The sequence below is a fragment of the Oryzias melastigma genome, linkage group LG11, assembly GCF_002922805.2.
Source record: "Oryzias melastigma strain HK-1 linkage group LG11, ASM292280v2, whole genome shotgun sequence".
NCBI classification, from domain to species: Eukaryota; Metazoa; Chordata; class Actinopteri; order Beloniformes; family Adrianichthyidae; genus Oryzias; species Oryzias melastigma.
This window is the reverse complement of record NC_050522.1, coordinates 27042388-27053435: the sequence shown is the minus strand read 5'-3', so window position 1 is coordinate 27053435 and position 11048 is coordinate 27042388. Positions and strand designations below refer to the sequence as shown.

At 45.9% G+C, this 11048-nt stretch overlaps 2 protein-coding genes across 2 annotated transcripts; one reads left to right on the top strand and one right to left on the bottom strand.

Moving 5' to 3' along the window:
- The first annotated feature begins 3629 nt into the window (after window positions 1-3629).
- mrpl9 (mitochondrial ribosomal protein L9) lies at window positions 3630-6146 on the top strand. Its single transcript, XM_024298189.2, has 7 exons — window positions 3630-3875; window positions 4012-4171; window positions 4244-4368; window positions 4445-4498; window positions 5465-5566; window positions 5633-5716; window positions 5790-6146. Exons 1-7 carry the CDS (start codon window positions 3795-3797, stop codon window positions 5988-5990), a joined length of 807 nt encoding a protein of 268 aa, XP_024153957.1. The 5' UTR covers window positions 3630-3794; the 3' UTR covers window positions 5991-6146.
- A 969-nt stretch (window positions 6147-7115) lies between these two features.
- On the bottom strand, window positions 7116-10691 carry prcc (proline rich mitotic checkpoint control factor). Its single transcript, XM_024298185.2, has 7 exons — window positions 9972-10691; window positions 9847-9894; window positions 9270-9746; window positions 9109-9195; window positions 8870-9016; window positions 8459-8524; window positions 7116-7696 (listed from the first exon to the last, which is right to left on the bottom strand). Exons 1-7 carry the CDS (start codon window positions 10227-10229, stop codon window positions 7610-7612), a joined length of 1170 nt encoding a protein of 389 aa, XP_024153953.1. The 5' UTR covers window positions 10230-10691; the 3' UTR covers window positions 7116-7609.
- Between the last annotated feature and the right edge of the window lie 357 nt (window positions 10692-11048).

Below are 11048 nucleotides of genomic sequence, written 5' to 3'. Positions count from 1 at the left end.
GATGATGGATGATGGATGGATGTATAATGGATGGATGGATGGATGATGGATGATGGTGGATGATGGATGGATGTATAATGGATGATGGATGGATGATGGATGATGGTGGATGGATGGATGCATGGATGGATGGATGGATGAATGGATGGATGATGGATGGATGTATAATGGATGATGGATGGATGATGGATGATGGTGGATGGATGGATGCATGGATGGATGGTTGATGGATGGATGGATGATGGATGGATGATGGATGGATGATGGATGGATGATGGATGGATGATGGATGGATGATGGATGGATGATGGATGGATGGATTTGTCTTTCCTGTTACAGACTTCTGTTTTTCTCCTCACTCGAGTGTCAGAGTTGCAGTTCGGTTGATGTTCTGGATGTTTTTTAAAGTGTGTGTGGGGGGGGGTTTGCTAAAACACAAAGACTTTGGTTTGTCTGATTCACAACAATTTGAACAAAGAAATACACAAAGATGCAGATTCAATATTAATCTTTGCCTCCATCACCATAAGAATACTACAAGAACACGTTAAAACCTCGTTAAAACCATGTTTAAAACATGTTTAAAACATGTATAAAACACGTTAAAAACATGTTAAAAACATGTTTAAAACATGTTAAAACCTCGTTAAAACCATGTTTAAACCATGTTTAAAACATGTTTAAAACACGTTAAAGCCTCGTTTCCGGGGGAGCAGGTCTCTAACTCGTCTCCTCATGAACCTGCAGTTTGTGCTCTTCTGTCATCAGATAACTGAATGAGATTTTCATCATTATTTCCTGAGACTGTTGCAACATGAATTTTGAAACATCCTGTCAGAGCAGAGACACGGTGAAACTCTGAGACCGTCAGCAGCTTCACATCACAGTGAACTGTCCTTTACCTGAACAGGTAACGTAGAAAACCTGCTTTAATGCCAGCAACTCTTTAATCGTTAGAAGGTTTCCTTCAGAGATGGACTTCAGGACCAACAGTCCAGTGCTGACAGCATCTGCTGGTTTGTCCGTTTGGTTCTTTTCTCTGCATTTACAGTAAACGTCGTCTGAAACGTTTCCTCTTTTCTGGTTTCATGTTGCAGTGGTGCTAAACATGATCTGGTGGATGGTGATGATAGCAGCCATCGGCGTGGGTGTGTAGACTTCAGTCGTGTGTTCATGGACCTTCTAGCAGGTGTTTGCAGGTACTGATGGTCATCTCTGGATCACAGGCATCATCCACATGGATCAGTGTCCGCTGGAGCCAAAGATCCCCGTCTACCTGACGGTGATGGGAGCCTCCAGCATCTGCTCCCTGCTGGCCTCGTATCTCAGCTACGCCCTGAAGAGCGGTCCGGTCTCCAGGCTGACTGTCACCGTCAGCACTCTCCTGCACATCTTCAGCTTCACCTGGCTGATTGCAGGTGAGACTGAAGTCTCCTCTTCCAACATCACAACCATGAAGAACCGTCCTCTCCGTCTCTCTGTCTGTAGTTTGACTGTTTCATGATTCTCCTCGCTTTAAAGGTTAGACTCCCAAACTCTTCAGATGTTCTGGGCCCGACCCAGTCTGACTGAAAGCAAGGAGTCGTGTCAGGAAGAGGAACCGACCTGGAACCAAAACATAGTCTCTCTTTAGCAGAACCTTCACACTGGATCGGTCACGGCCCGGTCAACACCAACCGATACCGACAAAGAATAGATGGAGGATTATAGGGAGACTAAGGAGCAGAGGGAGGAGCATTGGGAGACATCAAAGAGCAGAGGGAGGAGCATTGGGAGACATCAAAGAGCAGAGGGAGGAGCATTGGGAGACATCAAAGAGCAGAGGGAGGAGCATTGGGGGGACATCAAAGAGCAGAGGGAGGAGCATAGGGAGACATCAAAGACCAGAGGGAGGAGCATAGGGAGACATCAAAGAACAGACGGAGGAGCATAGGGAGACATCAAAGAGCAGAGGGAGGAGCATAGGGAGACATCAAAGAGCAGAGGGAGGAGCATAGGGAGACATCAGAGTAGAGGGAGGAGCATAGGGAAGCAAATGGAGAGAGTTAGATAGAGGAGAAGGATGCTCTGCAGCGCCCCCTAAAGGGAGCATCTGAGAGATACAGCCGACTGTCCTTCAGACAGTCTGGTGTTTTTCCAGTAGCTCTCCATCACATGAACCGAGATTTCATTCAGAAACATTTTGTTCTTTTTGTTTTTCTCAACAGGTGAATATAACTTCTCTTCAGTGTCCTTCTTCCTTTGTCTGTCCTGCAGGTAGTTCCTGGGTTTACTCCGTCTATCCTCCAAGTTACTCTGGATCGGATCATTCCTGCCACAGGATAACCTACATGTTGGCCTTCACCATCACCACGCTGCTGTGGGTGGCTGTGGGGTTCTGCTTCATCTGTCTCTGCTGCTGTGGATCAGTGCTCCTCTGTCAAAGTGTGTTTTCTAGAACATCTGACCGCTTCACCTATGAAACATTGGACGGGTCAGATGAACCCGGTCATGACAGAACCTGAGAACACATTCTGCAGATCTCTCTTTGGCTGATGATATTTATCTTCATCACTGCAGCTCTTCTTCATTCAGCATCACGGCTGAGAAACAAGATAAGTGGAAAGCTTTCACGTCAATAAGCTACACCTGTTGTGTTTTCACATATTTGCTATAACTGAACTGTTTTAAATACAAGAGAATAAATGTAACACATCTTTCTTTGCATGTATGTCTGTGGTTGAAAATGAAAAGATTAAAATGTAATAATTTGCATAAAAGTAAAATTTTGGTACGTGCTGTCTTATTTCATCACAATCATTTGGAATATTTGCAAGAGAAATAAAGAACATCTAAAGAAAAAATAAGCTAAATAATTTTAAAAAAAATATATTTTACATGTATAATGGATGGATATTTGAAATTGCGCTTTTTAAAATGTGATTTTTTTTTTGCAAATATACAAGAAGCATCAAAATCCTCAGATTTATCAAACTTTTTTAAAAAACGTTTTCTTTGACAAAATATTTCAATAATACAGCATGAAAACTTCAAAATTATAATTATTAGTGAATATAAATGGCTTAGAACAGAGCAGTAAACATAAACGAGATTCCAAATTAGAATTTAAAAAAATAACAGTAAACAACGTCAAACAAGAGCAATGTATATATATATGTGTGTGTGTGTGTGTGGGGGGGGTATAAACATACTTTTTTAAAAGAAAAGGGATATCTGTTACTGTACAGCCTGTAACTTATAAAAATACATTCAGATTCAGAAAACTTTATCGCTCCCAGAGCGCGATTCATTTGTAGAACTTCCAAATGTACAAATGAACAAATTAAGGTCTATTAGCGATTTCAGAATTTTTTTCATTTAATTTAAGATACAAGTAATAAAGTTACATTGTCAAAATGAAAAGGCATTTCCAGTATTTACTTTTATTTATAATTAAGGGGTAACGAAAACTGGGTCACTTTCAAAAAACGACATTCGTGTATATAAACTTCAGCAAATATTATAAATTAATTGTAATTATTAGCCTTTTTGTTTTCTGTTTTTAAACCAAATCTAACCGTTTGGACATGTAAAAGGGCACTCTTTTTATTTTAACTTAATTTCGCCTCTTACTTCTACATTTCATTCAGGCTTCCGTCCAGACAGCCCGGGGTCCTTCTTACCCGGATGTTAGCTTAGCCGCTACGATCAGCACCAGGCGGTGTGTCTGTGGTCGGAGCGCGGTGCCTGTTGGACAACCGCGGGTCTCGTGAGGTTTGGGTCGCTTTGGACCCTCTGCTGGGGTTCGGGTGAACATGTGGGGCAGCGGCCGCCTCGTCCTTCAGGAGCTGCTCACGCACGCGGCTGTCAGGCGCTTCTCAGGGACACCTGCTCAGGTAGGGGTCCCCCAGAAAGGAAGGTCATGTTGAGTGATGTTTGACATCAGATGAGCATCTTCATGCTCTGAATCTCGACCGTCTGATAACGTGAGTCAGGAGAACCAGCTGATCTCTTTGACCTCTGACCTCTCAGTGCACGGTGGTGGTCGAACGATGGTGGCAGGTTCCTCTGTCCAAAGTGGGCAGTCCCCCGAGACTGTACCCTCGGAGACACCGAGTCTACCGGCTGGTGGAGGACGCCAAACACTCAGCCAAGGAGAAGATGGAGCTGATCCTGACCCAGACCGTCCCGAGTCAGTGTCTGCAGTGTGCTGGGGTTCTGGAGGTTCTGGTCGTTCCTCTGATCGTGGATCTGTTGTTTCCAGAGCTGGGCGGACGAGGAGACACGGTGTTCGTGAGGAAGTCCGTTGGCCGGAACAAGCTGCTGGCAGAAGGTCTGGCCGTGTATCCGTCTCCAGAGAACAAGCAGATGTTTGCTGAGGAGCTGCGGGTCGGTCTGGGTCGGGAGGTCACGCGGGAGAGCGTCCGGCCGTCTCTGAATGATGTGTGCTCTGTTTGATCCCCAGCTTCTGTACGAGGGGAGACCGGAGGACAGAACCCAGACCCGGACCGGACAGATGGTGGGGCTCCGTTTTAGGCTGGGTATCGATAATCATTTCCAGAGACGATTTCATTCACCAGAGCCTGGACAGATTCCATTTTTTTTATTTTTCAATTCAATTTTACACATTTATACACATTTCATGGATTCAAGTTTTTTTATATATGCATCAACTGACATTGGAATTCTTATGCGACGCTCTCAGAGTCGCAGTTTAGGTTAAAGGAGAATAGGAAGTTTGTTTAGAAATACATTCATAATCTAAATGTTTTGAATATTGTTATATTAACTGGATATAGTTCACATACTGTAAAACGTATTAGTGAAATAGTCATTAAATTGTTCATAGAATACAGAGTTACATGGATTCTCAAATGGAGAAACTAAAAAATGTTCTGCATCTCCTGGAGGAAGTTTCAGTTTGGCCACTAGGTGGCGATCGCAGTGTAGCATTACACTTTATTAAAGGAATAAGAAGAAAGAATGCACAAAAACAATGTTTTAGACACAATGGTAACTATTAATATTAAAGATGTTCATTTAGTCAGCATGTATGTTTAGGTCCACCGAGCGTTAGCATTAGTGCGTTAGCATTAGAGCGTTAGCATTAGTGTGTTAGCATTAGTGCGTTAGCATTAGTGCGTTAGCATTAGAGCGTTAGCATTAGTGCGTTAGCATTAGAGCATTAGCATTAGAGCGTTAGCATTAGAGCGTTAGCATTAGAGCGTTAGCATTAGAGCGTTAGCATTAGAGCGTTAGCATTAGTGCGTTAGCATTAGAGCGTTAGCATTAGAGTGTTAGCATTAGCTGTACTATGGGAAATTCCATTATACACTAGCATCAAGCTAGCGGGCTTTAGCTTTATGTGCTAAATCGATTGATATTTTTATGGATAAATTATTGATCCATTAAGCTAATTCGGTTTAAATCGATTAATGATAATCTTCTCTGCCTGATCCGTATCTGATCTTCTGATCCTCTGCAGACGGTGGAGTTCCTGAGAGGATGCAGACTCGACATAAACCATATCCCGTCTGAGGACTTCCAGCTCACCAAAGAAGTGGTGTGCAGACAGTTTTTGAAGAAGGTGCGCAGAGACCCCCCCATTCTTTCTGGTCTTCAAACCGTCTTCTAATCCCGATCTGTGTCGCAGCTTGGAGTGGTGGTGCCGCTGCATGCGCTGACCCTCCCGTTTGAACCCATTAAGGAGCTGGGTGACTACTGGTGTGACGTCACGGTGAGATCTGAACCCCAGAGAACCCCTCCCCCGCTTAAATGTGGTCAGTGACAGTCTGACCCCCCCCCCACAGGTGAACGGATTGGACACGGTCCGTGTTCCCATGTCGCTTCTGCCCTATGAGGATCCGTCTGCGGCATCCCAGCGGAAGCGGAAGGCCCAAAGGAAGGCTTCTTCAGAGGAGGGGGTTCCTTCTGACTCTGCCAGGACCCCCCAGTCGGTCCAAGACTCCACAGAACCGCCAACAGGAAGTCCAGATGAAAGATCAAAGTAGAGGGGGGCAGTGGCCGGCCTGCAGTTGGCTCCTCCTTAATAACTGCTCCTCAGGAGCTGCAGGCGGGGCTCGGTTCTCCTCCTGGAGCACGAACTGTAGAGTGGATCTGTAATGTGGAAACAAAAGTAAATCTCTTCTTTCTTGGTTCCATTTCTGGACTGTTTTGGTCAAACGTGCAGACGTCTGTGGTGTCAAATGTTCCCTCAAAGAACCAAGGCGTCCTGAAGCCGAACGAGCCGACAGGAATGTCGGTGTCCGTCAGTCCTTCCAAGGTTGGAGATGAGGGCGTGTCTACAATAAAGGGGTGTGTCCAGGATAAAGGAGGGCGTGTCTACAATAAAGGGGTGTGTCCAGGATAGAGGAGGGCATCTACAATAAAGGGGCGTGTCCAGGATAAAGGAGGGCGTGTCTACAATAAAGGGGGGTGTCCAGGATAAAGGTGGGGGTCTACAATAAAGGGGCGTGTCTACAATAAAGGAGGGTGTTGACAATAAAGGGGCGTGTCCAGGATAACGGTGGGGTTCTACAATAAAGGGGTGTGTCCAGGATGAAGGAGGGCGTGTCTACAATAAAGGGGCGTGTCCAGGATAAAGGTGGGGGGTCTACAATAAAGGGGCGTGTCCAGGATAAAGGAGGGCGTCTACAATAAAGGGGCGTGTCCAGGATAAAGGTGGGGGTCTACAATAAAGGGGCGTGTCCCGGGTGAAACGGCATCATCGGGTTTCTATAGAACGTTGCGTAACATCCGTGAGTTTAGCCGTCTGCAGTCAGAATTTGATCTCCATTCATGTTCAGAAACTCTTAGATCTGGTTTCATTTACAGCTTTTGATCCTAAAATATCCAGTTTTGAATGAGAAAACTTTATTGAAATCTTTCAGCTCAAAACAAAACTTGTGATGCGTTTAATTCCTACCCTCAACCCCAACGAATCATATATTTTGCAGATTTGTTGAACTCTTCATCCTTACCAAAATAAAAGCTCACACAGGAAGTGGCTCACGCTGGTTTAGCAGCAGAAAAGCAGGAGAGATCATGGAAGCAGGTGATGTTAGTCTGACCTCCAGGTGAACGCTCACAGCTCTATCAGGTAATCACATCACAGAAACACGAAACAAAAGATATTCTGACAGTAAAATAAAGTTCTGTTTAATATTATGGGATGTTTCAGTTTAAGAACTCCAATCAGAACAATACAGCATGTTTTTATTGAAGGAGTAGCCGAGTCACGAGTTGGTTCAAAAGCTGTCCGTAGGATGAATACATGTGACAGGAACCTCCTCCTGCAGGCTGGTGACCATAGAAGCAAACAAACTAGAATCAAACAGGAAGAGGAAATATTCACAGATGAGAGGATCCAGACCGGCTGATGGGTCTCTGCTCTGTCCTCATGTTTGCCTCTTTATTGTACATTTCTGTGCCAGTAGATAAATAGAAGACGACTACTATAATACATTTGACAAAATACTACTGAATAGTCAAAGTTCAGTACGACATGGGAGGAAGAACAGGAAAAAAACTTTACAACATGTGTTTACTTTGAATCTGGAAACATTTGGATTCCCTTTACGAGAGGAAATCGGGGAAATGTCGGAATTCCTGGAAATTCCAGCGTTAGCATTTAGAAACCATATTTAGCCTGGGTCTGCCGGCGCGTTATCCTGTTTTCGGCCCAGTTGTTCTTCAGTTCCAGTTCTCGTTCTTTAGCCTGAAAGACAAAACCAAAGTCTGAACCATGCGAGTCGTCTGCAGTGGACCAACGGCGTTACCACACGGGACTGTCCAAGTAAAAGAACGGTTACGGAGCCGGTCAGTACCGGTTATGGAGCAAATTATAAGGGTTACAGATTTGTCTAAAAATGCTATAGATTTGATTTGAAAAGTTTACAGATTTAGTTCAAAAGAGTCATGGATTCAGCTAAAAACCAGTTGCAGATTGGGTTAAAAACTGATGGATTTGGTTAAAACGGTTACAGATTCGATTAAAAAAGGTTATGGATGTGACTAAAATGGTTATGGCTGAAACCTGTTACATTTTGGCTAAAATGGTTAGAGATTTGGTCAAAAACAGTTACGGATTTGCTACAACGGCTAAGGATTTGATCAAAAACTGTCACTTATATCGCTAAAACCTGTAATGGAGCCGGTTTATCACGGTTACAGAGCCAAGCTAACCGTTGGCTTACCTTCACGGCCCTCGTAAAGCAGAACGAGGTTCATGGACGTCAGTGGATTGATTTATTCTGACACGTTTCATCAGTTCTGAATAATAGTTTGGGTTCTAATCTAAATGTTTCAACAGAGAACATTTTCATTTTCTCGTTCTTCATCAATACGCTATTCAAACCTCTAAAGGTTTTCTGATTGTTGTTTCTTTGAGGGTTAAAGCCAGTCCAGACCTCCAAAGATAACGACGCTCCAGCACAGATGATGATCTAACATTTCTCTGGTTTGAGTCGGTCGGTCTCACCTGGTGAATGAGATATGTGATCTGGTGCTTCCGCCTCTGCTGTCCTGTGGGCTGGCCTCCTCGTTTCTGCAGAAAGAAGAGCATCAAATGAAATGATCCACTAGTTAACCTGCTGCTAATGGAGGTTTATATGAAGTCTTTTGGGTTCATCATTAAATAACTGGTTTCTTTTTCAAGTGAAAACCTTTTACTTGTTAGGAGTCTTCAAACGGCTATAAAAAGATTTGTGAACCAAATTAATCAATGTTTTGTACATATGAGATGAAGTCAGACGTTTGACAGGCAGAAGCTCTCAGGTTGGACCTCCGTGTAAACCACAGATTCTGATGTTTTCTTCTCTAAAGTCAAACGTCTTCCAGCCAAAGGTGTGACCCATGAGGGAAAGCAGCAGCAGGAACCAGCGCTAAGCACCTTGCTGAAGGACTGGCGGCTCTGCTTCTCCTCCGACACGCCTTTGGTCATCCACTGCTTATTGCCGCTCAGCTGATCGTCTCCTTTGATCTCCAGAAACTTGATCTCCTCCTTCCCGCGGTTTCTTTTCCCCTGCAACCGCATGAACTACAGACGGAGAAAATGACCATGAATAAAGGAGATCCCAGAGAAAAGGACGGTTCTGATGAAACCAGACGAGGAGCCAGCTGCACCCTTACCCCTTCATCATCAAACATGTCGGACTGTTCCGGCTCCTCTGCCTGTCCCGGGTTCGGCTCTTGATAATACGGCTCATTGTAGTAGCCCTGTGAGAGAGGAACAGCGTTTAACCACTCGGGCTAACATGGATGCTAATGCTAGTGGGGAAAGTCACGGATACCTGAGGGAAATCCTCTGGACACGCCATGGGCTGATATTGACCCCCCCAAGCTCCGGCTGCTTCCTGATTCCCTCCAAAATCCAGAGGAGCGTCAGACTGTCCCGGCTCGTCGGCAAACGCATAAGGAAGAGCTTCGGAAGGAGTTCCCGGCTCCGGCTCCTCAGCAGGAACGACGGCAGACGGCGGCTCCGAGCTGTCCTCTAAAGAGAAGTAATTCTGAGGGGTTATGTCCTCTTCGTGGTCCTGGTCGTCTGTGGCGATCTGCCGGGCCACCTGCAGAGCCGCAGACTTGGCTGCAGCCTTGATGGCCGAGGGGGACGCGCTGGCAGCCAGCAGGCCCTGAGCGGGAGCGCCGGCCTTGGCGCCTTTGGGTTCCTGTCGTCTGGTGAGCGCGTGAGGAATCAGAGGCCTGTCCATCTCCTTCACCGTCAGGTTCTTGGGTTGTGGGAGAATAGACGACAGACCGGCACCAGAACCCTGCAGAGCAGACAGAACCATGAGGACCGAGCCGGCACCGTTCCACATGAGACGACCATCAGTGTATGGGAACGTGGCGGGAAACGGTCAAACGTCTCACCTGCGTTTGCATCTTCTTTCGTGATGGTTCGTCCTCATCAGAATCAGACTGTGATAAGAGAGGATTGTTAAACACAAGAACCGGATCTGGACCACAGAGTTCTGCAGAAGTCATCTGATCCTCACATCGTGTCTGTGGACCTGCGGAACCGGGATCCTGACGGGCTCGGACCGTTTCCTCGGTTTGGGTAAACTGGAGAAGATCCCGCCTATCGACGGCCTGGCGTGGAGTCCGTCACGTGACGAGCTGTCGCCCGCAGGCTCGGTTCGGGTGTGTGGGGCGGACAACAGCCCTCCTCGGCTCCGCCTGCCGTCTCCCGCGGCGGAGGCGGCGCCCTCCTCCGGGTCGCTGTCATCACTGCTGCCGTACGCGACTAGAGACATGATGTTCGGTCGAGAAGGTCAGAGTTACGAACGAACCCCGCGAACATGGAGGTCCACTTCGGCCGTCGATGCGAAGCGCCGTCGCTGCTCGGCAGCTCGACCCTAACCGAAGATTGACGCGTTTCCTGCGGCCTCGAAGACGATGAGATTCCCGCGGAGACGGTTTTGAAAGCGAACGAACGGCGCGGCGTCAACCCGGAGAACGACAACACGGAGCTAGCTAGTTCAGCTAGGCCTCCAGTTCGCTGCTTTTCGGTCGTTTAATGTCCCGGAAAGTCAAATTGATCCCAAACTATTTCTGTCGGCATCGGCGGCGGTTTTATTTATCATGAAAATGTAATAATCTGAAGGTCGTTACGGCAGAAAACGGGGATCGTTAGTCTCTGGGCTCCTTCAAAACATTCGCCTCCATCATCTCTGATTAAAGACTGGCTGCGTGCTGCGCATGCGCCTCGTCTTCTTCGGTTATGATCAGTTCGTGGTTACTTTGTTAGTTTATCGCCCCCTTGTGGCCAGAGAGCGGAAGGACGAGAGGCCAGAAGACGCTTCTATCTCCGGCGGGGGATGATCCACTGACAGGATAATCAAATATCATATATGTCAAATAATAATAAATAATATGTCATCGGGAGGATCAGATTACATCGATATAACCTCTGCAGTCCAGCGTCAGGAATAAACTACATCGAAATTATGAAATCATTATGAAGTCACTGGATATAATGAATAGTAAACAGTTTAATAATTTAAACCTCAATAGACCACGTGATATACTGGATTTAAACATGTGATTGTGTTGTTTGCAAAACTAAAAAATGA